General features: G+C 34.8%; 1 protein-coding gene and 1 long non-coding RNA gene across 3 annotated transcripts in view; one reads left to right on the top strand and one right to left on the bottom strand.

Moving 5' to 3' along the window:
- Positions 1–27,878, top strand: part of LOC108737628 — a 77,861-nt gene that overhangs the window by 6,165 nt on the left and 43,818 nt on the right. The gene's annotated exons all lie outside the window — the stretch shown is intronic.
- Positions 1–27,878, bottom strand: part of LOC108737575 (metabotropic glutamate receptor 3) — a 39,225-nt gene that overhangs the window by 4,652 nt on the left and 6,695 nt on the right. The window contains exon 2 of one of the 2 annotated variants that reach the window (XM_018470496.1): positions 4,286–4,381. The exons of the other annotated variant lie outside the window; for it this stretch is intronic. Coding sequence (XP_018325998.1) covers positions 4,286–4,381 — 96 coding nt within the window. The remainder of the gene's footprint in view (positions 1–4,285; positions 4,382–27,878) is intronic. 2 annotated transcript variants of the gene reach the window in all.

The following is a 27,878-nucleotide window of genomic DNA, read 5'->3' as shown; positions in this document are numbered from 1 at the left end:
CCCATTGAATAAATTATATCAGTTGAGTATTTATGAAATTAGAATGTTAGAAAAATTAAACAATTTTTTTAAGGGGGGCGCAGATACAAAAAGATTGGAAACCACTGCCTTAAGGCATGAGGCTTAAGGGTGCGGTACGTAGACGCTGAACGCGGCGATATAGAAAAAATTTAGTAAGTGTTAGAAATGAGGTATTATAGGCGGATGCCGTGGTTGCAGAAGGTCAGAAATGAGGAAGTTTTATAAGAGAATGATGAGCGCTATGGAAGTTAATAAGAGAGAGAAAAATAAGATGAAAGACAACCATTGAGACATGAAGGTTTAGTTAGAGCCATATCATGGAACTGATGGTAACTTTATGGTGATGTTGTAGGTAATTTTTTCTATCAATATTTTTAATTTGTTATGCCAAATTTCGTATTTTTTTCAAGGAATAACATTGATAGCAATACAGATCCCCAAATGTTTTGGCTGTTACCCAATAGTTATCAAATTAACAATTTGAATTGAGAAGTATTTTTGTTTATCTTAAATAATTTCGCATGTTCGCGTATTCTTTACATCGATTTTCTTGCACCACAAAATATTACTAGTTTCAATGTGTCACCAGACACTTGCGGCCTCGGTCGTAAAATGCTATTGTAACTGTGCAAAATGTCTTTGTAGCATAGTTGCGAGTAAAAAAAAAATGAAATGGTTATGACGTTATGAGGAGAAACGCGAGTTATGTATACGTATGTTTTTATGGCAGCGACCTTTGAAAAGCCTCTCATCCAGAACGGCATTTCTCAAGGTTGGATCAGTAATAACTGGACCCCGTTTTTATTTAAACCTTCGTCCAGGTCCATAATTCGGAAATTAAGTGCGTCATGTCTAACTGATGCCAACGGCAGACGGCTGCAGGGGGCAATCTCCAACCTCTTTGGTGTATTACCAGCACATTAATTAAATCTCAATGCCAGTGCATACAGTGTTTTCAATTTAAGTAAAGGATGTGTGAGATAAATTGGTAGGGATTGATATTATTTTTACTGCTAACGTTTTATAAATTACACGAGATTCCACTTTATCAAGGTTTGAATTATCTTCTTCTTCATATTCTCCAAACCGATGTGTTTTTCATGCAGAAAATATAGCATGTAACAGAGTTTATTTAGGTACTAGTAGCGCCACGGTGCGGTAAAAAAAGGGTTTGTATTATTTGGAGGAATAAAGTTTAAAGATAGCAATTGACCTGTCCAACTTTGGAAGAAGAGAGTCCAGACCCTATGTAACTCTTTCTTAATGTAATTATTTAAAAAGAAGATAAATTTCAGGTTGTTATTACGAAATTGTGGCAAAGAGTGAAATGCAAATTTAATTCAAATTTAACTCCATTTTGTACCTTTTAAAATTTTATTGTAGTTACATTGCCATACGTAAGAGTCCAGCTCAAAGGTTTTATATTCCTGTTTTTGATTTAAGGTTATTCTCCATTTAATTTTAATGAAAGGTCGCTGGCAGACATTCCAAGAATTCGACATCGGTACGTACCTACGCAGAGAATAACCAACGTATTTTACATATTATGTTTATTAAACCCGTGATATATCTTTGCATGGAATGCTGTGAATCCCACTATAAGCCTTTTCGATGTTGTCTTATTCGATCTCCTCCCGATTAGTTAATGCTTTTAATATATAATTAGTAGTTACAAAATACGCCGCCAGCACGTGTCTTCGGCTCATGTATCAAACGTGTAATTATCTCAGCAACGCCGACTTACGTTAGCACCATTCTGCGTTGCAACGAATTGAAAGGAAGAATATTGTGCGAATCAATTTTTTTCCAACGGTAGCACCTCAGTCAAGTCTTTTTTCCAATAATAAAAATTCTATGCTTCCAAAAGGATTTTTAGGATTAATTGAGAAAGTGATCTAAATGAATTTTAATATAAAACGTAAGAATAAGAAGGTTCACAAATTTTTTATCTATTTAAAAAATTCCAGTGAAGGAATGCAACCAACATTATAACCTAATTTAATTGTTACAAAATCTGAATAAAATATACGTATATGCGACCAACCATACACCTGGTTGCAGACATTTAAACCCGGTCAATTTATTTCAATTGTTTTCTTCCCCGCGAACACGCCAAAATTGCTGATTTTTAAATAATGATTCTGATTTAACGAAAACATCTCACATATTTTAAAACGGTAAGAAATCGTCTCGTAATAATAATCTATAGAAACAAGAGATAACCGATATCCAATAATACAATAATCTTTTAATGTTTTTTAAAAATTTCATGCAGTTTTCTATATAACTACAAAGTACTTGGCTACTTGAATACCAATGCCGTGGGTTCTGTTTTATATGTTTAGATCCACATCGACTAAATATTGCTGTTAAACGTTTAATTTTGTGCATATGTAAAACTTTAGAAACTACAAATGACAGAAACTTGAAAGGATAAAAAACGTCCCTCGTACTTTTACGAAAAAGAAACCACTGAGAGTTTAAAACAAACTATAATACTTCGAATTTTGTAAAAACTAGTGAAGTAATAATTCTTTTCATTTCAATTAGAGCGTGAAATCGTTTTTTCCGATTTTACGCACGATTTTAATAAATTATTAAAATGCGTAAATTTTCAAAGCCACAAGATAGCATGAGAAGTTTGTAAAAAAATTTTAAATATCACCGAATTTATTATTGAAAAATCTCAAGTAGTTTTATTAGTAACACAATGATGTTCATAAATTGACAGAAATTTCTTGCAGGTACTAATTTCACTAATTTTGATGCGGATATTAATTTGAATAAAATATTTTCACAACCGATAAATAATTCTTACATCAATACATGAATGCCGAAACTTTTGCTACTTTTTTTTTTCGGTATCTATTTTCATTAGAATATAATCATAAAATAACAGAAAATTTATGCATCGATCGAAAGGGAGCCCGTAAGGTAGAATCAAAAGCTGAAGTTATTTAATGCATATTAAGCATGAAATGTATATTGCATATTTGATTTGAAATAAGATTAGTTGGATTTCGACCAGACACGATAACTATCAATTATTACTTTTCAATTACATTGGCAGAAATGTTCGCGTATTTTATTAGTTTAATTAGGAAGAATGTTTGCTAAATTGCATAGTAACCTATTAACTATAAAAAAATCGGGTAAGTACCGTTAAAGTAATAACAAAAAATAAAGAAATAAAGTGTTAAATGGTATATTTACTGTAATTCTTGTTAAAAGTCATTACTTGCACATTACAACGTAACAGTAGTTTACACATGTTATTCGCAAGTAATTTTACTGCGTATTGACTTTATTTTAAAACTTATTTATTTTTTACTTCAAATCAAAAAAATTAAACATATGCAGGTAAAGATATTGTCTGCGTTTTAAGTATGTTCAATTCCTCCTAATTTCAACCTTTTTATTTACTTATAGGCAATTAAGAACAAAGCCTTAACCTGATAGACCGTGGCTTAGTAGAAGACAAGCTTTAAATAGACCTGAAAATTTTTTCAAGTAAAAAATGATTTTTAAATATCGCTTTGGAAGACTAAGATTTTAATATACGTTTGTACCTTTACAGAAACCACACTTTTGCGCACAGAATGTCTAGTTTAAAATTCCGAAGTAAAATTTCTAAATGTGTTGATGTGTTCTTATTTTCATTTGTTAAAACCAGTAAAGAAAATATTCCTTAGTAAATTAAAAGCAGATTTTCTAAGGTGGTGAATACTGAGCGTAAAAAACTGTTAATTCGCATCTCTTATTATGACATCAATTCATAAGTAAACCGTGCCAAGTAATATAAGTACGTAACAGATTGTAAAAACTGCATATTGCTTACAGATCTGTTATGGTTTATGTTTTCTTGCAGATGCAGTAATTTACGTGTAAGTTCTGTATCGAATTTCCTGAAAAAGCAACAAATAATTAATTAAAATGACATGATGTTGTAATAATCAAATCATGAGAAATAACACAAAATAAAATTTAACAATAAGAGATATTTTATTAGGTGCGGTGAAAAAAAGAAGCAAGCAAATTGATTAGTAAAATTATATAAACATAGCAAGCAGTGACATGAAAAATATATATGCACTGTACTACGTATACAAATCCACAAAATGTAATTTTTAGGTCCATGACCCGTCTACAGCGACCAAACCTGACCTAACCTACAAATAAAAATATTGGTTAGTTTATTTAATATTTTCCAGTTCAGTGCATATATATCTTTATGTTCGAAGCAATAAATATTTACATTACACACCTGGAAAATACCTTGAAGGGTAGTAACCCGGCGGGCCGGGGAAGAAATGACATGTTCTAGAGTAACTGGGTGGAGCCGGGTACAAGATGATGCGATCTGAAATATACAGTGCAATCTGAAATTTGTGCAAATGTATGCGCAAATTATAAAGATACAGAAAGGCACAATTGAAAACAGACTCATTTCAATTGCTAATCGTTTAACTATCATCTGATTGTATGGCTCTGAAATGCTGGGAAAATAATGTCGAGTCATGATCATCGTTTTACTTTCGCAAACTACAAGCTTGTAACTAACCATCCGTTCGATTTTTCCGTCTGACATTGCTTGTCTCTGACTTTAAGCTTCTTTTTCGGTTCGTTAGATCAATATCATACTCGGTGCAGAACTGTTTTCGTACAGGTGCTTGCTCCTTACATCATACAAGCAGTATATGTTCGTAAACCAAGTTGTCTTTTGAATTTATTGTGCACAAATACACACAGATAAGAATGATTCTGCTCGGACATCGCTTGGTCCTTCGAGCCGGACTATTATTTTTCAGTAAATATATTTTGAAGTTATTAGAAAGAAGTTTTGGTAATTCTTCTTTTTTATCGAAAAAATAAAAACACAAAAAAGACGAATAATTGACGATTTCAATAAAATTGTTTTTTGTTATGTACATATTACAGAATAGTTGCGAGTCTGTTTTCTTTTGCGTAGATATATTAGATGGAAAAAAGTTTAAGAATAAATATTAACACTAAATAAGGCCATTATCCAATTACGTAGTAGAAAGTAGAATTAAAACGTTAAAGTAAATTAACTATCACAAAATGTAATACTTAGATACATGTTAGAATGAGAAACTAAAAGAATAAGGAGTAAGCAGTTAATTTAATAGTATGAAAAGTATGAGGCATGTGAAGATACTGATTCTTATTAATATGCAAAAGTATTAACTGTTAGCATGTGATAGGCGTAATTAGAATTATTGGAAATTAATGCAAAATGTTTTATTCACATGTAGTGCTAGCAACATTAACGAGGTATCGTGTTGACTTAGCCTAGAAAAATGGAAATTTAACGGAAACTTGGCTTATTAGTAAACAGATGATACAATTAATGTTTTTGTCACTTAATAATTTACAGAGAGCAATAAAATACAAAATTAAATGGAATACATGCATACATATAATGAGATAAAGAGAGTTACCCTAAATACGGTTTTACAGAATCACAACAAATTACCAATAATTGATTCAATTTCGTTGTTAAACGAAGTAAGTTATTTACAGAGTTAACTTAACCACAGCAGGGCTTTACGTAATGTATCGTATCTTCTGTCAGATTGATTCCATAATTAGAAGTTTCTTTTGAAATATCCAAGCTTTAAGCTTGTAGAGTAAGTACAGAACTCACCCTAAACATTATTTTTTAGAGAAAAAAACTTGTCGCATGAAGCCTTAATATTGAAAATACTACAAATGACGCAGTAAACGCCATCTGTGGCACGATGCTACATTTTAGGATTACGTATACTTCACTTGTGTGGATATCTACTTGCTGATAACGAATCCCGGCGTAGCCAACCTCAACGTGATGAGCACGTTAGCTTAATTGAATAAAATAATTCGAAGTAGTCTGTATTCTGTCGAAACTGCCAGACGCGGATCGCGATTTCGATCTTTTGAGCTCAAAAAGGTCGAGCTCAAAAAGATTAAGCTCAAAAAGATCGAAATCTCGATCCGCGTCTGGCAGTTTCGACAGAATACAGACTACTTCGAATTATTTTATCCTTAATATTGACTTGAAATATCGTAGGTATTACTTAGAAGGCGTGATTAAGACAGTTTTATTTTTGATGATTGAAATGTGTTTTAGAAAAGAGCCACGTAAGCTTATTGTAAGTTATAATTGCTATACGTTTTATAACTGATTTGCTCAAGAATGCAATATGTTTTCTATTGTATAACTGAAGTTAATGGATAAAAGAGTCAAGAGCGTATAGCAGTTACTTCCGACTTATTTCACTGAATTAGAATCTAATTCAAAATTTTCTCAACATGATGCTAATTCAACTTGTTTCAGATATTTCAAGCGTTAGACAAGGCCTTACTCGCTTTTTTGCTTAGCATTCGGGAGAACACCGGTTAGATTCCAGGTCCCTCTAACCTGGTACAAATTCTGTGGTTTCTTTGAATTACTTAGACAAATGCTTGGTCAGTAATATCCCATAGAATACTTTCTTTTCATTCGTCTTATCTTTCTCACCCCAATCACCACCCACCCCTTTCCACGACTCCTAAAAAGAGGCTGACTTCGGCCCTATCCCCCGATGTAGTCTGGGGGGGATTGTCCACCGCCCAGCATTAGTAGCTAGTGGTAGTTAAACACGTAAGGTTAAAATTTTTCTTTCAGTAATCTATCGAGATTATGGCGTTCTGACGAAACCAAATAGATCGAAATCGCAATTAGTTTAGGCTGGTCATTGAACATGTACAAAATAACTAGTCTATCTGCTTTACGTCTTCATTAACTTAAAAAAAAAAGCCTTGAAAAAGTTCGACAACTTGGGAAAAACATTGGCGGTTGTTTTTCAATTAATAAATCAGTTTTAACTTCCCCCTTCCCTTTTGGATTTCGTTTCACTCCAACTAATAAAATTATTTCACTTCTTCAATATTCTCAGACAATGAAGCCTATACTTCATAAATAGATTCGATGCGAGATATGGTGCGGTCTCAATAGTAACCCCATTAAGTACAATAGGGTATATAATAGTCATTTATTACGTGGTTTGTTAAATATGAATTGCCAAAGCCGGTAGCGGAAGTCAACTAGAAATTTAGATTATCGCATTGTATGTTGCAACTGAGATGATGATAATTTTATTGTGGGCAGTTGTTATGGTGTAGCACTCATCTAATATTCCATTAAAAGAACCGTTACAATGGCACAAACGCCCAGAAATACGGGATTATAGATTTGCGAGGAATAAAAGATACGTTGAATAGTTAAATAACAAGTACCTACCATACATCTCTTTGTAAATTATTTATTTAGATGTAGGTATGTTATTTGCGGAAAAATGTTGCGGCAAATTGGACTAACTAATTATTACATTTTTGTAGTAATAAAGGTGAATTCATTATAGAAGACTGAGCATTTTTTTGTTGTCGAAATTTTTTAATATATGTTTAGTGCATACGAAATATAACAAAATTTAACTAATGGTTGTTATACAAGAGCAAAGTAATTATGATGGGCTGAGTTCAATCCCCATCTATAGCAGGTCCCACACACGATTGTACAGGGTGTAACAGAAATAAGTGTGCCGAGGTTTGGAGGCTGTCAATTAGATGTAATACATAATCGAGAGACAATTACGATAATTTACGATCCGAAGCCGGTCCTGTGCGTGAATTAGCAACATAGATGTCTAATATTGAATAGCGTAGTGCAGCGACATGGTTCAATCCCGTAAACACGTATCATGCCAGATTATTGTAACAACTGTTCTACAGTGATTGATCTACACTAATAATTGATGTATTGCTGAATTAGTTTATTGAACTGCACAAGGTTTAAACGTTAAAAGAATAAATAGCTACTAAAGGTTGGTTGTTAACATAAACAATCTTAAACACGCTTAATCTAATTTAACAAATAAATAATATATGAGCAAGAAAATACAAAACAAATACTACATTCATGCTATTGCAGTCATTGAGTGCAGCGTTGCGAACCGCATTTATGAACCAGGGCCGGCATTGAATTTACCTGTACCTTCAATTACGTTTTTCTTGAAAATGGTGAACATTCGGACACACAAACAATTACTTAATTTTCATGTTTTATCGTACTGTATCATCTCCTGCAAACTCGACACTTATTTCTATTACACCCTGTATACAGTAAAGGAAAACGTTCACCGAACATTTTTTTATCGGCTTGTCGTCATTTTGCGTCGCAATTTGGGCAACGTGTGAAAAACGCTTTTTCAACTACGTCTAACTGAAGATTGCCTACTTATCTGAAATCTGTCTTAAATTAACCGAACTTTCAGAATATTTTAAACAATGCGTAACATCCTTCAAAAGCTCTGAACTGCATTTATAGGACTTACATTACTTAATTATTTATATGAATAAAAATCGCATTAAACAACATACTCTGTTATAAAAGAAAACAGCAGGCTTCTTAGAGCATTATATAGAAAATAATTATAATTTGGACTTAAATAATATAGTAATAAAGTCTTTATACAAAAAATACAAATCTTTCATACATATTAATAATACATTTTTAATCAATAAGTAAACAGAACTGTACAAATCTCTTACCGTTGCTATTGCCAATTTTGTAATGTATTCAGGTTCTTCCTATGAAATCATTAATTGCGTTGGGTTAGAATGGAATTTTAATGTTAGTATTTGTAATTACTCATTGATAGTACATATAATGCCTGTCCGGTCACGTTGAAACATTCCAAGTAGTTACTCTATTATTTGAAATTAATTATTATAATGTTTCATTATGATTTCACCATTGAAAGAATTTCTATTTCAATTAAACGTTTTAATAGTCAAGCAGTTTCAAAGTATTGTACTATAAGAGGAGATAGTCGCAGCAGTTACGACTGCAAGAAAAAAGTGCTTTCTTTACTGTTTTCATTCGTTAATATCTTCCAAACTATTTAGCGTTGATAAAATTGGATGAACTTTTAGAAAACCTTAACATTAATAGGCACACTATAAACTAGAGATGCGCCGGATAGCGATTTTATCGTGTACCGGGTAATGGGGTACTCGGCATTAGCTGTGAGGGGTACCGGCTGGATACCCCCCAAAACCATTACGGTTAACGGTTCATGTCTTCGTTCGGTCGGGTTTTCCATTAAATACCACACACTCAATGAAATTTTAATTCGTTTGGCGGATTTTCAGCGAGAGGGTTGAGTTGAATCCGTTGAAAAAAGCCTATAATGTTTTTAACACTATTGAAAGTCTGCAAGGTGTCAAAATCGTTATCGCAGTTATCGTTAATCAAAACATGACATAAGTACCAACAAGCGTCAGAAATTGTAACAGTTGGAACATACTGATTTATTCTTGTTTTTGAAGAAAAGAAAACACAAGAACTATAACGCAATAACAAATAATTTAGTATAACCATGAATACGTCATTTTCAACATAAGGTCGTCATTCTTAAGACTGGTTGGACACGCACCTCCATTATTTTCTATTCTGAACTAAACTAGAACATCCCACATCCCTAAATATTTGTGAACAGTAATTTAATTTAGGTCTACATCTACCCCTCCTAATTTCCGTTTCTGCCTCTAATTTGTTTATGATTATACCTTCATGCCTGAAAAGGTGTCCTACCAACCTATCTTGCCTATATCTTATTGACTTCCATAGAGTCCTCTGTTCTCCTATTCTTTCTAATACCTCTTCATTTCTAACCTTCTCTATCCACGGTATCCTCATCATTCGCCTTTAGCACCACATTTCGAACGATTGTAACCTTTTCTTTCCCGCCGCGCCCACCGTCCATGTTTCGCACCCGTACAGCACCGCGCTCCAAACATACACCTTTAACAATCCTTTTTTCTTTTTTTCTAAATTAATCGTTCGCGAGCATAGAAGGGATTTCTTTTTATTGAAGGCGACTCCGCCCTGCGCTAACCTCTGCTTTATATCCCAACTGCTTCTTCCGTCCTGACTTATTTGACTTCCTAGATATCTAAAATCAGTCACTTCTACTAATTTTTCGTCTCCAATCTTTATATTTGCTCTTTCCCTACTTTTTCCTCCCTTGCAAACCAGTATTTTTGGTTGACTTTTATTTATTTTCATTTTTAAACTGATATACGATATACGGGCGGATCCTAAAAAATATGTCGGATCCACCGAGTACCAGATCCAAACTAGGTACCATACCCATCTTTATAATGTAATTGTCAAAAATAAAAAAGGGCCTTCTTTAAAGAAGATATATTTTTACATATCTGAATGTACCTACGGTTATTTAACATTGTGGCCAATTAAGACCATTCTTTACATAGTTGTGAACATTTTCACGTAAGTATTAAACCTGAAAAAGTACACACGTACTGGTTGTATAGGTGCATTAGCCTAAGTGAAAAAACAAACACTCATCCGAATGTCCGGCGTGTTCTTCTTCATTGGACCGACAAATGTTTGATTTTGAACGAAATTATGCAAACATAATTCACTAAAAGCCAATGCGCGCATAAAAGCCGTTTCAAGTTCAAGAACCTTTCATCAACAAACAATTCATTGTTTATTCGGCAATCTCGTAGTACTTTATTTAAATAGTGTGTACGGATAGACACCTGTTACAGTCGACGAGAATATACAAAATTTAACTGAAAAATATAAAAAGACATTTTTGGAATTTTGCAATCAAAATTCTAAAAAATAAAAAAGTTTATTGTTGTTAATCTTTTAACCATTCAAAGCTGGTATAATGTTGATCACAAAATTAATCAAATCCGTTATTGATATGTCAGAATTTTTACGATGTCACTCTTGCTGCTTGTTGTAGAAGTAGTAGAAAAACCACATTTCAATCACTTCAAACAAAAAAATATGAAACATACTTAATCTTCGCAGCTAGTGATGTAATGTAAACATCACTATTAGTCTAGAAAAACTCCAATATTTAAAAAATGAGAAAATGCTTGTGAGGTTTTCTTAAAAAATATTTTCTACTTAAGTAAAAAAAGTATTTTGCATTTAGCATTAAAATACAAAAGTGAAATTTATTTTGTATTTTACATTTGAAATAACAAATCAAAAAAGTATTTGCATTTTGTATTTAAATACTTTTAAAAAACCATTTTGCACATCTTTAGTTATTAGACGTTAGAGCGATCCTTTTTTTTACATGTCCTGCTATATTTATGACTTTATCATATCAGTTTAATGTAATATTGTTTTAATTGTTAGTTTGGACATGTTTTTTTAAGTTTATGGTGATATAATACAACTACAAGTACAACTTACTTAGTCGCGACATTTTTATGAGTTCAATACGCCAATTTAATACAATTTTGTTTCAACTATTGTATCTACTTCTGACAGTTTTATGAACTAGTAGTTCTTAGTTGTATGGTTTAGGTATTTTTATGAGTTTAGCACACATTTGTCGTACTATCTAATTATAACATTTTTATGAACATACGGACAGTATGTTTAAGCTGGTATAAATCTAGTGGCATTATCATCCATTTTTGACATTTCTTTAAGTTAAGTTAATGGCGATATAATTCACTTACTACTTAGGATTAGTTGTGACATTTTTATGAGTTCAACTTTCCAATTTAGTATAACTTTGTTTCAATTGCTATCTACTTCTAACAGTTCGAGGAATTTGTTGTCATTAAGTAGAATAGTACTTCAATCGTTTCAAAATTTCTTATGGATTTAACCATCTTATTAAGATATTTTTTGTTTCAGTTGATATAAATCATCCTGATACTTTCATGTTTGCAATAATTGTATTTGAAATGACATCCAATTCCAACATATTTTTACGTTTACACTTTTCATTCGGTTACTACATTTTTATTACAAAGATATTACTCTAGAAAAATTATCATTGTTAGATATTTGCATAGGTACATTATTTCACTTATTTATTCTATAGGCTGCCGTTGCATTACTTTTGATACAAAGTATCTAATCGTCATTAACCAATCTTGCAATTTTTAATTAATCGTCCTCGTGGATTCTCACGCTTCCTTCCTGATGTCTGGTCATTCAGAGGAAGTGCAGTAACGAGATCCTCTTTGTAATTACGTGGAAAATGAATAAAAGATAAACTAGATATGGATAAAAGTAAATGAAAAACAACTAAATGTACATACGTAAGTGTATAAAAGTTATGGGGAATTTCCGCTCAGACACATAGAAGGTCACGCATCGGTTTCTGTGCCAGTGGTCGCTGTGAAAGTTCTCTGCACGCATGTAATTCCTAAATTTGCATTTTTTACGGTAATGATCCTGAGAAATATTCTTGACCTTCAATAAATTAATTCCTGGAACATCTGCATCATTGAAAAACGGTCGGTTTGTACTTTATTTATTTTTGCGGTCTAGTCTCGATATAAAAGGATTAACCTGATGAACTAAAACATTTATTTTATTCCAAAATTAATTTTCCGTATTGACTGAATTGCTTATTTTACATATGTTGACTGTGTAAGTATAGGGTTGTTCGGAAAGTCATTTCGTTTTTTTTTTTTTTAGAAATGAAAGACAGTTTTCGTATAATAAACAAATACTTTATTAAATTATATCTTGACCGTTCTGGTCCAACACCTTTTGCCATCTTTCTGGTAGCAGCATAATTCCACGCTCATAAAATTTTTGGTCTTTGCTGGCAAAAAACTGATCGAGGAGGTTTTTGACCTCCTCATTTGAGGTGAAGGTTTTACCGTCTAAAAAATTTTGGAGTGACCGGAACAAATAATAATCCGATGGTGCCAGGTCTGGAGAATATGGTGGGTGTAGCATTGTATCCCATTCAAGCTGTAAAAGCTTTTGGCGAGTGACCAAACTTGTGTGAGGTCTCGCGTTGTCTTGGTGAAACACTACACCTTTCCTGTTGATTAGTTCTGACCTTTTCTGTTGAAGTGCATCATTCAGTTTGTCCAGCTGATGACAGTAGACTTCCGAATTAATCGTTGTGTTATCCGGTAAAAGCTCAAAAAAAACGATTCCTTTAAAATCCCACCAAACAGACAGCATCACCTTTTTTTGGTGAATATCGGCTTTGGAAATGGTTTGAGCCGGTTCATCTTTTTTGCTCCATGACCTCTTGCGTTTGACGTTGTTGTATACAACCCATTTTTCGTCCCCAGTGATGATGCGCTTCAAAAACGGATCATTTTCGTGACGTTTGAGAAGCGAATCGCAGACGTCAATGCGGCGACACAGATTTCTCTCTGTGAGAACATGGGGAACCCATACATCGAGCTTCGAGGATAATCCCAGGCCTTTCAAGTGGTCATAAACTGTTGAATTTGATAAATTTAACCTCAATCCGATCTCACGTGTTGTTATTCGCCGGTTCACATCAACTAATGCCTTTATCGCGTCTTTATCAGCTTCAACCGGCCTTCCCGAACGTGGTGCATCTTCGACATCAAAATTGCCGGATCGAAATTTAGCGAACCAGTTCTGGCACTGGCGTACTGTCAACACACCTTCTCCATACACATCAGTCAATTTCTTTCTGGCTTGAACAGCATTTTTACCCTTTCTGTAGTAAAACAGTAAGATATGTCGAAAATGCTGCTTATCGCTCTCCATATTTAAAAGGGCACCAACCAAAAACTACTACGTAGAATTAATTTGAATTTTTCACACACAAGCCTTGCTGTATGAGCTCTCAAAGCATATAAAAATTATACGGCTTAAATGTGAAGTTGGGTGCAAAAGAATACAATTAAATCCTCTGTCGGGAAAAAACGAAATGACTTTCCGAACAACCTTATATAAAACATGATGTCTGATGTAAAGTAACGTATTTTCCAATTGTAATAAATGGTAATGAACAACTTCAATTTGACTCACTGTACGCGGATGTACATCATTTACCGTTCTAAATGCATACATATGTACAATATGTAGATTTTTGCTGATAATGAAGATTACTGAAATTTTCAATTTACAGTTACGTAACGGTATCAGATTTCACAATGATTTCTATCTGTTTCAATATGACGAAATATTACAGAAGATCATGTTCAATTTTTAGTGTTGAGACTCTCTACTACTATTAGTCTACAGTAATTTATTTTAAAACGTGACATTTAGGTATGTGATCTTATCGTAAAACGTTTTATAGTATACTTGTAACATTTTTATAGGGTACCACCCAGTCTTTTTGTATGAATACACCGTTTTAGGTCAGTCGTTAGGGAAATCTTTCCGAGAAATCTGCAGAAAACGTCAAAAACAGTTTTTTAAAAATATCTCTTAAATCGCTGTAGGTTCGCTAAAAACAGTTATCAATAAGATTCAGGAAGAAAATCCAATAAGAAACGTCCTCAATACATATTTTCTTCAGAATCATGCCCTCGTTGTCGAATTACAGTCGCGAGAACGTTAGAACGTTCAACAACTTTTTGCCTCGTTTATTTTGCATACGTCAGAAAGGGATTTTCTATATTTGTTTCACACCCCCATGAGGTAAAGTAAGTATGTGGCGTGTTTTTGTTATGTGCTTTCTTCTCTGTAGGCCTAATCCACAGCAATGTTTCTAATCTATGTATCTTTCTACGTTTTGAGGTTGAAAGCTGACCAGGAACTTCTTGGCCATCAAGTCCTGAATTTTCGTCCTCTTGTTCAAGAATTTCATTACTATCTTTGGTAATTCATCTAGTTGTCCTTTTGTGCATATTCAGGATATGATTTTAAGAACAATGTCATTTTTGGTGACCTTTAAGTTAAACGGACCATGTTTATTCGACGCTCAAATTTTGACGTCTTCTGTCGGAGGGGGGAAATTCAAGATTTCCATTTTGAGGTAAAAACGAAGCGATTGAAACAATTTTCAGCTTTCTCGATGATATTTCCGAATGTGACTTTTTTGGTACCCTGACGACTTGCCCTATTTGTTTTGTGTAAGGAGTTCAAAAGCTGTGGAGAATTGAGTTCTGAGCTTCTCTCTTGTCTTAACATTTTTATGAGTTTTTACAATAACACTTCAGTCCAATTTTCTCTTCCTTAATCATTTCATTACACTTTTGCTTGAATTACTATTCGGTGGTGACATTTTAACATTTAATGGATTGGTCTTGAGCGCGTTTGGTATAAAATAATTCGAAGTGATCTGTATTCTTTCGAAACTGCCAGCCGCGGATCGCGATTTCGATCTTTTTGGATCTCATCAACGCGTCGCAGAACACAGACCAACTTTTACCTGCTGTCTTAACAGTGCGTTTTAGAAAATACTACAAATGGCGCAGTAAACGCCATCTGTAGCACGATGATGTGTGTACAGTTGGTCTGTGTTCTGTCGGGCTGCCTGCGACGCGCTGATGAGATCCAAAAAGATCGAAATCGCGATCCGCGTCTGACAGTTTCGACAGAATACAGACCACTTCGAATTATTTTATTCGATTAAGCTAACGTGCCTATCACGTTGAGGTTGGCTACGCCGGGATTCGTTTTCAGCAAGTAGATATCCACACAAGTGGACCTTGTCGAAAAATACGTAATCCTAAAATGTAGCATCGTGCTACAGATGGCGTTCACTGTGCCGTTTGTAGTATTTTCTGAAGCGTTTGGTATAGTTTTGGTTTTAGTCGTGACATCTTACAGTCTTGTGCTAATCGTTTTAGGAGTAAAATGCTACACCAGGGTTGCAAATAATGTATTACTTTTAATGGAAATATTTTTCTTTAAATGATTGTCATTGGAAGAGATTTTCATTAGATACTCGCCACAAAGGCAATGGTTAATGTTAAAAAATTACTCCAACGTAATGGATGATGTTATTATTTAAACTAATATTTTTCGCAATCGTGTTTCAAATACCGTTAGGTTTTAATGTTTTTATGACTTTATATACCAACTTGGTATAATATTGATTCAATTACTACCCATGCTTTGACAGTTTATAGTCAATTAGTTGAATGTTTATTGAAACGCTTGTTAGTTCTGACATTTTTGTGAGCTCCTAACAATTAAATACAATTTTGTTTCAAATACAAATTATGTTTTCCTGACAGTTTTATGAGTAAGTGGCCATTTCGTTTCAAACACTGAGTAGTCTTGACATGTTCTTGTTTGATTTATCGCCTTTTGTTTCAAATGCTGCCTGGTCCTAACAATTTTACGATTTCTTCAGTAGAGATGATTGAAATTTTACAGACCTACTAATTAATGCCGCTATATTATTGACGAGACCACCGTCAGACTTGTTCACAATCTTTCAAGTTTCAAGTACCCGAATTACACTTTCTCAACAGCATCTGCTGTATTCAAAAACTTTCGTGTGTCAGTCTCCTTTCGTTCGTTTTATGTACATTGTACGTAGATCTGAAGTACCGTCGTTGCTGTATTGTGATTTTACTTTAGCACGTGTTCCGAATGATTTGTTCGATCTCTTGGCTGGCGGTTAACAGATGCACCATCACCGGTCATTGTCAGCGGTACCGGTCGTGGTCTCGCGGTCGAAACTGTTTTATTGCAGACTTTCCAATGCGACGGGGCGCTACGGACAGATAGACGGATGGACGTGTGTCGCATCGGTTTTAAGACTTTTAGAAGAGAGGTGAACAATCGCGAACGCGTCGTTCTCTCATATCGTCTTGCTAGCTTGCCTGACTACGCTAAAGCATGCAAGGTAATTACTCGTCCAGGAAGGAAATGTGTTATGCTTCGAATAATTACCCGCGGTACTGCTACCGACTGCATTGTGTAGCGTATGTAATAGTTAGATACGTACCTTGTTAGGTGTCGTACCTAAATAACACAACACGGGTAAATCTTCAACCTTGACCGATCAAACATAATGTACGTGTTAGTGGAGCACCGCAGCTACAGTTATTGTACCATATACGAACGCTTTTATATATTTCGGAAATAGGTACTCTTTTGGGTAATTATATTCCTTTTCCTTCATAAAAATTGTACAAAATAGACTTGAACTGTACGGCGAAACCGCGCATTTATTGCCTTACATATCGTTTATCCCTTATACCCTTTTGGGAATGGGTGTGGTTATATGTACAGTAATGTTCTACGTATCCGTGGCGAAATAGCCGAGATAAGATACCTTCTCAAGCATGATGGGCTAGTTGGAGGCATTAGAAGCAGAAACAGAAGTTAAAAAGAGCGATGGTAGACTTAGATTAGATTACTGTTCACAAATAGCTAAAGATGTCGGACGTTCTAGTTTTGGGAAATCCGAAGATTAGCTCAGAATAAGAAAAAGTGGAGATGCGTGTCCAACCAGTCTTAAGAATGACGACCTTATGATGATAATAACATATTCATGGTTCAAGGTTATTCTGCAGAGCTATATCCAACCACGAGAAAAAAAATCATTCACCAATTTTATATCAAAAACGCCAGTCTTTGCTCGACGTAATAGAATGTGATGATAGCTGTGGCCAGAAGCTCTCTTACCCCCAGTGTATTTTGTTTAACGTGGCGAATTCTACCTTGCGGTACACCTATCATGACCTCCACGTGCACGGTGATCGAAGTCACCACGACCAGTTTCTAATCTATCTAATCTCTACCAGTCTTAAAAAGCTTGACACCCGAGTGGAAAAACGCTACCCTATCGAGCTGCCATCTTCTCTCCCCCAGCATTCATGGTGTTACCACTGCTGCTAGAATCTAAGCTCAAAACGGCTAAACAGGAGGAATCCCCACCTGGGACTCCCGGGTCTCCAGCAGTGCCAGTCTCATTACTGGTCTGATGATCGATGATCCTTCTAACTGGATTACTTGTACTCTGTCAGTGGTAGTCCATCTCGGGTTTATGAGATCATCATCTTCGCTTAGCCCTTGACACTGATGTCGATAGGGCTAGCCCGCCCCCCTTTGACAGGTATAAGGGGCGAAGTCACTTTCACGAACTTCTACCACACGTCAGTTACTAATGCTTCGGCTTTTTTCACATTTAATGGGATCGGATGTGGATGACCTTAGTTTGTTTTATGGGTGGACGTGGTGGCTTACAGTATGGAGAAACATGTTTGATGATCTTGCATCTAGGGACTTATCATAGGTTATGACGAGAGAAGAGTCCCTAATTGACCCGCCGCTGAAATCATTAAACTAAATTAACTTATTAGTGGCGCTTTACGATTTGCAGCGTACATTATGCAAGCTGTGCAATTTCTAATGTTCTGCAGTCTTCTTGTGTTACGTTGTCATCTCACTAGAGAAGGTCGCTATTCTTATACCTCTATGGTATGCAGAATTATTATTAGAAATACCTAACTTATATTTCCACACTTTAACTAGTTTTATTTCTTGGTTACGAATCTTGTCTTAATTTTCTTGAAAGATATCGGGTCAATTAATTTCGGAACGAACAGAGCTAGTTTACGTTTATTAGATGCTTTTTATAAACCAAAAACCGAGATTAGAACGCCGATTATTGCAAATCATTGCAATTGTGGTTTCTGTTCAATGGTTTGTCTTAATTTTCCACTATTAATGGGGTTATAAATTAAAGGTGTGTAAAAAGTTAACCGATTCATACGGATTTCATAAGTAATTCATTTCCATTTCTTAAAATTTGAAACAATCGTGGTCAACATTAAACAATGAGAAAAGAGGAAGTAATGGATGGTATAATACGTTACAGGCACCTATTAGCTATTGTTATACCATAAAGAAGCTTTGATCTTACTTTAATAAAACAATAAAAAGTTAATGAGATTTGAATGAAATTCGTAGAGACCATTTTGCAATTTGGATGTTTTTATTTACTTATTTATGTTTCAACAAATTGAAAACTTTCTTAAGAACAAATAGTCGTCCAAATGATGAGAATTATGTAAAGGTAATGTTCAAACAATTTGGCAAAGACATCCGCGGACAGTAGGTGTCCTGATTCGGGTCTAAATTGTCGTCGGTGGAGTTGCTTCCTAACGTTTTACTAGCACGAGTACTGGAATCCACATCCAGCATCGGAGATGGAAGGACCTACGAAAAAGTCCTCCACTCGTGTTAGCGACCTTTAGACCCAAATCAAGACAGTATTAGTTCAATGTTCAAACAATTCACCATCATAAGGTCGTCAGTCCTAAGACTGGTTGGACACACACCTCCACCCTTTCCTATTCTGAGCTAATCTTCGCATTTCCCTAAAACTAGCACAACTCAACTTAACTATTTGCGAACAATAATGTAGGTCTACCCCTACCCTTTCTAACTCCCGTTTCTGTCACTAATATGTCTCTGACTAGACCTTCATGCCTGAGAAGGTGTCCTACCAACCTATCTCGTCTATATCTTATTGACTTCTATAGAGTCCTTTGTTCTATTCTTTCTAATATATCTTCATTAAAACTTTCTATATCCACGGTATCCTCATCATTCGCCTGTAACACCACATTTCGAACGCTTTTAACCTTTTCTTTTCCGTCGCGCCCACCGTTCATGTTTCGCACCCGTACACGGCCGCGCTCCAAACATGCATAGAAGTGACTTCTTTTTATTGAAGGCGACTCGACCTTGCCCTATCCTCTGCTTAATATCCCTACTACTCATTCCGTCCTGACTTCCTGACTCCCTATAGATACCTAAAATCCGCCAGTTCTTCTAATTTTTCGTCTCCTTTCTTTGTTGTACCTGGTAGGAAAGTACATGCAAAATTTGTTCCACGATACCCAGACTTGTCGACCGGTATGTTTACCTACCTACTTCCCTTATCAACCCGTCCGACAAGTTTCACCGTTACCAACAACAACCCCTACATGAGGCATATTTCGAAAACTAAATTTTATTCAATTCTTTTAATATTTTTCTTTTTTTCATTAACTGGTTTTTTGTCTAGACATCTATTTCCTTTTTTTATTTTCTATTTATTTCTTTACTTATTTCCCGCACTATAAATTCTATCTTTCTTTCAATTTCTGTTTTCTCTTCTAGTTATCGTACAGACTTGCTCTTTTTTTTTAATCCTAGGTTTTCGAGTATGCCACGTTCGTTCCCAGCATCATTTTTTTCATTTTTTTTCCCTAAGTACCCGTTATCTCACATTCGTTCATTCTTTAACCAATTTTACCCCACTTCATCACCCCACCTTCAACCCCTCTACATTCCACCCCTTTTCATTACCTCAGGTTGGTATAAATACTGGTCCCAGCGCAATCAAAAACCATCTCTGACATTCCACCCACCAGCGGCAAGGGAGAGAGAGATAGATATATTCCGTTCCTTTCGTACCGAAGTTTTGTATATATATGTTGTATGGTTTCATTGTGTGTGTGCTTGTCGGGGTTATTTATATTGTATATTTTCTATCTGGTATTGCGTGCGTGCTTGTATATTTCCATTATTGTATTGCGTATATGCTTGTCTGTGTTTTTTTTATATTTCCATTTTTGAATTTTGTGTGAGCTTGTATATCGAAGTAGTGTGTGGTGTGCGAACTTGCTTTTTTAATTTTTTTTGTATATAGTATATAATTAGTGTTCATACCGAATAAACTTAGTGCACCGATAACGTGTCGTCTTTTGTTTTTATATCATCTTTATATTCGCTCTTTCCCTACTTTTTCTTCCCTTGCATACCAGTATTTTTGTTTTATTTTTATTTATTTCCATACAATACTGTTTTGTCAGTACCACATTCATTTTATTTAAAGCTATTTCGAACTCCGCCTTGCTATATGTTAATACTGCTATATCATCTGCAAATCTAAGTATGTATACTAAATTCAATACGCCACATAATAATACATAAAAAAGAATTTGTAAGGATTGACTCGAGAGCCTCTTTAGACGGTTAAAAATTGTTGAATTATTACAGTGTGATGACGAACGAACAAAAAAGTACTGTATTCAATTTCAATGTACAAAACTCTAAAAATTTATAATTTTAATGGCCGTGTAAGTGCTGTGTTACTATTACTACAAATGCCATTCCGAATTTCAAAAGTTACACCTTAATGAGTATTACAAGCACATATAATAGACCACGGCTCGTGTCACAAATTTTATTCTTTTGATGGTTATCGTTATACGCTCGTTGAATACAGTTCCATTGTTTCAACGATTCACTTCACTTTCCGTATCATTAACATACGTACTAAAATACTTAATCGCTAAAGCTTAAAAGAATTTAAAATGTATAATTGTGTTTACGGCATCACTACAAGGATACGTCATTATCATTTTTTCTGTTTTGATGGAACGTTATATTAGGTTTTCCCGATATACGATATATGGAACGTGCCATTATCCAGTTGATATAATTCTTTAGATAACGCCATCTGCTTGATGAATAAAGTGACCGCAACATATACAAACTAAGATTCTTTTAATTAAAATATAGAGGGATTTTGAAGATCCTAAGGAGAAATACACAGTCGGATTGGAGGATTGGCGAATTACCTTATGCAATACTAAAATTAAAAGTGTTTGGAGGTGATGTCGGAGAGCTGAAGGCGCATTTAAAATTATCAATCAATAAAGATGGGACGAACGAAATGAAGATAGAAGAGAGTAAAAGATTATCTGTGGAATATTACTGCTCCAGCGTTTACCTAAGAAATCCAAGGACCCATAGAAAAACTTCGATCGAGGCAGACGGACCCGAAATCAAACCACTGTCCTCCCGGATGCTAAGCAATGGTCGAAACCTCTGAGCTATGTAGCTCAGAGATGAATAATTGGTACACATGCAATCTAATAAATATGTGACAATAGATGTATAGTTGGGACGGTCAAGATTGACAAAGTCCTCAATAAATGTGAGAATGGATGCATCTTCATTCTTATTTCCACTTGGAACTGCAACTATTTTCTGCGTTTTAAACACGCCCTTGTTAAATTAAGAAATGCTTGAAAAGAGATGACCGAATAAAAGGTTTAGGTACCTACGCAAAAGTTTAGGATCGGCTTTATAACTGCTTGGTTGGAACTACATCTTAGCGTATTGCTTTCCTAAATTCCTGAGAATGTTGAACTTTCTTTATTTGAAGTTCGATTCTGGCAACGTGCTCAAATTCTACTTATATCTCTTTCTTTGCACATCAATTGGTGTAATGTTATTCCATTTCTTTATTAGTGTCCGCTGCAATTCCTACCTGACATCTCTTTTCTATGTTTACGATATTCCCTGTAATGTCTGTTGTGAGTAAAAGTAGACGGTCTGTTAGCAACCGCTCTAGTCTAGTAAGTAAGTAAGAAAATGCAACAGTTTTATTGCGGACAATGCCAATTTTGAACGTCCTCGCTCTAGTTAGGAGTCTCATAAACCGTTCGCAGGCTGCGCAGTGAAGAAATTCCGCTTAGCTTTTAAAAATGGTGGCTGTAGGTATTTGCAATTTTTCTGGAACTATCAATAGTCATCCCAACTTAACCCTAACATATTTTAGATTTCAAGGATTTCAGCTGTCCATATCTTGCTTGCTATGTAAAAAATAAATTTTCAAACAGAATCAAAAAAACAATTACCAACGAGATATTAGATGGGCAGGCTCTAACCAACGTTTCGAAAGGTATGATATTCAACCGTTTTATTTTAATAATGCATCACCGTTACGGATATTTAATATATTAATTGCTGCGAAGAAGGAAGATTAACATATTGTTCGTGGGCCGTAAAAAAAAGATTAATCTAGTGTTAAGTAGAACGGCCTCATCTATTTGCATGTCGAACGTAAAAACCAGAGCAGAAACGACAATTTTGACAAATGCTGTTTAATGAGAGATCATGAACAATTTCTCCGTGCGAGATGCAGGATATAATGATGAATAGAAATTCCGTTTTGTAAGTACCGCTTTTCATTTCTGCTGCATCTAATGAGACTTGTTCCAATTAGGCCTACTGCGATTGTCGCGCAGTTGTTGCCGCCTGAGTCAACAGATCCAAACAACAACAACAACAATAATAAAAAAAAAGATAAATAATGAATTATATTACCTGTTTGGATAGTAATTATAACGTGGGACAATTTACTTTCCAAACGCCTCGCTATAACTGGTAGTTCCGGTATGGATTCAAGTTCAATGTTTTTGTTTTTTGGTTTCCTTTTATATAAAGCAAACGAGACAAGTATACTGTTTTTCTCTCTTATTCTGATTCAACAACTTTTAAGCGTATTTCAGTGATTTAGAGGATATCAAATTGTACTCAATTCCGTGCAATTCCTTATGTTGACGCCTATTCAATGAGACGAAGATGTACATTAGAATTCTTTTGATCCGCGATCGACGGGTGCCCCCTAGTTTCGGCCAGATCCATCCACCAAGCGAAAATATACTTATTTTGAGGAAATCGACTATTAATTACAAAATAAAATTAAAAACGCATTTCCAAATTTAGGCAGTGCAGTGAGAATTTTTTTGGGCATGATGATAACTAACAGTATTGGGGAGTGCTCTTTCTCCAAATTGAAAAGAATAATTAAAAAGAAGAAATTAGGCTTCCAGAAAGGTTGACCAGTATGTCGTTAATATTCATAGAATGTGACAACTGATTGGCGATTTTGCTTTTATCAAAACTTTTCAATAGACACAGAATTTTAAGGACTAGTCCATGAATGCTAAAGGAGTTTCTGTTCCGATTCATGTTACAATTATCCATTCGTTTATTGTGATTGCGAAGAAATAAAAATAATTGTTCAGTAAGTTTATAATTTTGTTTATCTACTTTTTCTGGCTATTTTAACAAAATAGTCCTCTGTCAAAGTCAGGGCCGGCCTTATCCTTAGATTAAAGACGGTCCTGCACATTCTGGGTTAAAATTTGGAATTTGGTTGGAAGGTAACCCTTGAGTAGCAGAATCTTTATTCAATAAATTAGTATTATACTTGCATTATATACAAAGGTACTACAAACTTCGTGGAGACCATCAAACCTTGGTGAAGATTATGAACTAAAAGAGATTGTCTTTTTTAATGTTTAAAGTTTTCTAAGCTATTGTTGTAACAGTCAATTTCCAATTTCCTTTTTAAATGGTATATTTGGTCTAAAGAATATTTATATTGAACCAACCGCAATAACCCGTTGGTTTGTCATTTTTTTCCTGCATAGATTAGCAATTAATGTATTTTATAATATCGTTGTTCATTAAATATTATATTATACATATATAGACTCTCTGTAGGGTTACGTATCTCTCTAAATGTATTAAATATTGACGGTTTTAAAGAGCATACTTTATGCAAAACATCCCAATAAATAAGAAATTTTATTTTATTGCAATTCTTATAAGAACTTGCCAATAACATGGACAAATTATACATACTGGCTAATAAAGTACCCACATGTTATGATATTGAGACATTATTACGTTCTTTTAAGGAAACTGGTCGAATTGGAAACGCAATTTCTGCAGACGATCATGAGAATGCTCGATATAGAGCAGCAGACAGTCAAATCGATTACACCAAATTATTTCAACTAATTGCGCGACTTGATATTAACAGCAGTCTTGTTAATAATTCTCTGTGTAATTTATAAATGTTCTGGTGGACATTCAGATATATCAATATACGTATGTATAAAGAAACAGGAGAAGAGAAAAGAAATAGAATTACATTTCAGTATATGTATTGTGGAACAGTTTTACAAATGTTCTATATGTTAAAATGCACCGGTATAAAAAAAAAACTTAAATGTATTGTGATATTTTAAAGGTATAGTTGGGAAGTTCAAAAGTATTACAGCCCATTTCAATTTGTTTGAATTGTGACCTTGAAGAAATCTGCGCGAAGATAGAAAGAATACGCAATAGGCGCGAGCAAGACAGAAATAGTTAGAACAAGCTTGAATGAGCAAAGCTCTCGATGGGCGGTCTTAGGAGATCGGCTAGAAATGTACAGTGCTAGACGAAAATGTTTACCAATTTCTTAAAATAAAAATGTATATAATTTAACAATAGAAAACAAAGCAAACGTTTTATAGGTGTGTAGAGCTTTAAGTTAATTCACTTGTTATTATTTTTGGCTAAATATGCTTTTAAATAAAGCATATTCTTAAATTTTAAAGGCAGTTTAAATAATTTTGCAAACGGTACTGTACACTTTTGTCTAGCTATCGCTCGATGATCGGTGAAGAAATGAGCTACGCAGACAAAAATGATTGAATTTGGAATTATGCTACGGCACATCCTAGTAAAGGGAAGGGGCATATCTCCAACTTCTTGAAACGAACAGTAATTAGACTAGAGCGGTTGCTGACAGAACGCCTTCTTTTGGTAGGTACTTCCTATGCGATAGGGGTCTTTCAAGAAAATTGTCGAATAAAAAACTAAAATACAAAATGATCTTCTCCTTACAGCCATAACAACGAATTTAAAACGTAATATTAACCAATTAGTCTTTAAAATTTCAGTATAATTATTTAACTTTAGTAGTGCAACCTAAGGTCAAGGTTCATAAGATCATAAACGTTCTGGTCCAGTGTTCTGGTTCTGGTTTCGCCTACCACTGAGACGACATCTCCAGTGGCTACCGCTGGACCACGGCAAACCCTGAAAGCCTTCAGGACAAATATGAACTTGAGCCACGAAATTCCACGTCCAATTGAATGGAAAATTAATCGAGAACAATAGATTTCTCTCTTAATACGTAGAAATACACTCAAGGTTGTACTACCTGTATTTGGAATTCTTCACCAATACGAGCAGTTGATATTGACAATTGATTTCTGGTGAGAAATGCTCTACAGTGCGTATTTATATTTGGGCTTATCGGTGTTCGAGGTCTCTGTTTGGATGGTTTCGTGATTGCTTGTTTTTTCTGGGCAGGATTAATTTTTGCTGGTTCTTTTATTCCGTTAAAGTTATTCTTGTACTTTCCTGCAAGGTCTGGAACAGTATGATGATTCGATGGTCAAAACTTCAGTATATTCAAATCTGATTCTGTGGTGTATGCTGTTTAAGGTGTGCCCTGTTGATTTGTTAAGGTGTATCCCAGAGCTAATTTGGTTTATGTTCCTTTAGTTTTGGGCTGACAGGTCGTTTATGGTTCGTGAGTATATTTTTCCACACGTGCAAGGAATCCGATATGTGCCTGGTGTCGCTAGAAGGTCTCTTTTTTCTTTTGCTGGTTGAAGAAATTTCCCAATTTTCTTCTTTGCTTTGACGGTACTTCTAATGGTGAATTTCTTTGGTAGACATACGGGGATGTACGCTCTGTTTATGTTTTCTAGCACTTCTTCATTATTGAAGGACTATTCCTTTTGGTTTGTCGAAGGCCCTGTTGGATATCTTTGCCTTCTTCTCAAAGCATTTTTTATCAGTGTTTCACTCACACTCACATATCCTTCTGGCGCGTTCCGTTTTATTAATCCTAGTTTTTGGCATGTCATGCCTTGCACAAATTACTACACTAAGGGTTAGTTTTCATTTTACGTTGCCCTTAAAATTTATACGATATGCAGAGCGATCTCATCATTTCGTGGTAAAAAGAAAAATTAATCACAAAATCATATTTTTAAGATCTTGTAAAGTTATTGGACGGCCATTCAGGCTATCAAGCTAACAAGCAATTAGAGAAGATTCATCATCATCATTATTAGTCTTAAAACTGGTTGGATCCGCACCTCCACATCTTGAGCTAATCTTCTCATTTTCCTCAAAACTATAACATCCCACACCCTTAACTATTTGTGAACAGTAATATAATCTAATCTAGGTCTACCTCTATTCCTCGTAACTCCTGTTTTTGCTTCTGATAAGTCTCTTATTAGCCCTTTAAGTCTGAGAAGGTATCCTACCAACCTACCTTGCCTATTTCACCTGTAACACTAAATTTCGAACACTTCTAACCTTTCATTATACGCCGCGCCCACTATGTTTCGCACCCGTACAACGCCGCGCTCCAAACATAACCTTTAACAATCTTTTTCAAATTTCTAAATTAACCGCTCGCAAACTTCTTCGATTATATCATTGTTCTGACATTCTACGCTCCGACTCGTGAAATATTGTATCTTCCCGAGGTTGTCCTCGCATCATAATCGAATAAAAATATTAATCGGGAAAATTATAGGTGCCTGTCTAATAAAAACCAAATAATAGAATAATAGACATATTATTTTCCATTTTGCGTTGTTATGGCTATACCTTATTTTTGTAAGCTACTTGATTGTTTCATGTCTACGTGGGGTAGAAAATATAGGAGAATGCTGATGGAGAAATCGCCATCCATTGTAACGGCGTGCACATTTTGCTTTAAACGTCAACGACACTGATGGAACATGCTCTAATTAACAGTGAAAACATGCCTACCGTATGGGTTAATTTTTAATGTCCTGGTCGGCACTGTATATGGTTATAAGTACATATAATGTATATAGATCTATTGCAATAGACTGTACGTACACATGTAGGCTTTACGCGCATTAAACAGTCTGCTTGATATAAGAGTGATTTTTTTATCTCTTTCGTTGTTGCAAATAAAAGGCTTTATACGGTATCCAGTTTCAATATCCGTGCACTTTTATATGTACGAGTATGTACCAACACGTTAGTTACGCAAGTAAAATATGTGCTTAGGTAGGCGTCACTTCATCGACCAAATTGGTTCAATACCACCAAGTGAAAATCAAAGTTATTTTCATAACTATGTCACGGTTACAATAGTTGCAACGAAAAGATAACGTGTAATTGTACAAATAATATGGATAGTGTGTACATAACATGCACAAATTAGGTATTTTATTATAAAGGGACCGTAATAAGGCAAACCCAAAGTGGAAGCGATACCGAGAGAGTGAATATAAAAACAGGAGAAGAAAAATTAGAAGTCGCTAATTTTTGGTATCTAGGAAGTCAGATAATTCAGGGTGGAAGGAGGAGTAGAGATATAAAATAAACTTCTAAACTTTTCTTTTCCGCCGCGCCCACTGTCCATGTTTCGCCCCCG

Source organism: Agrilus planipennis, unplaced genomic scaffold (genome assembly GCF_000699045.2).
Source record: "Agrilus planipennis isolate EAB-ADULT unplaced genomic scaffold, Apla_2.0 scaffold14, whole genome shotgun sequence".
In the NCBI taxonomy this organism is placed as follows: domain Eukaryota; kingdom Metazoa; phylum Arthropoda; class Insecta; order Coleoptera; family Buprestidae; genus Agrilus; species Agrilus planipennis.
Note: the sequence above shows the minus strand (reverse complement) of the source record. Positions and strands in the feature narration are given on the sequence as shown.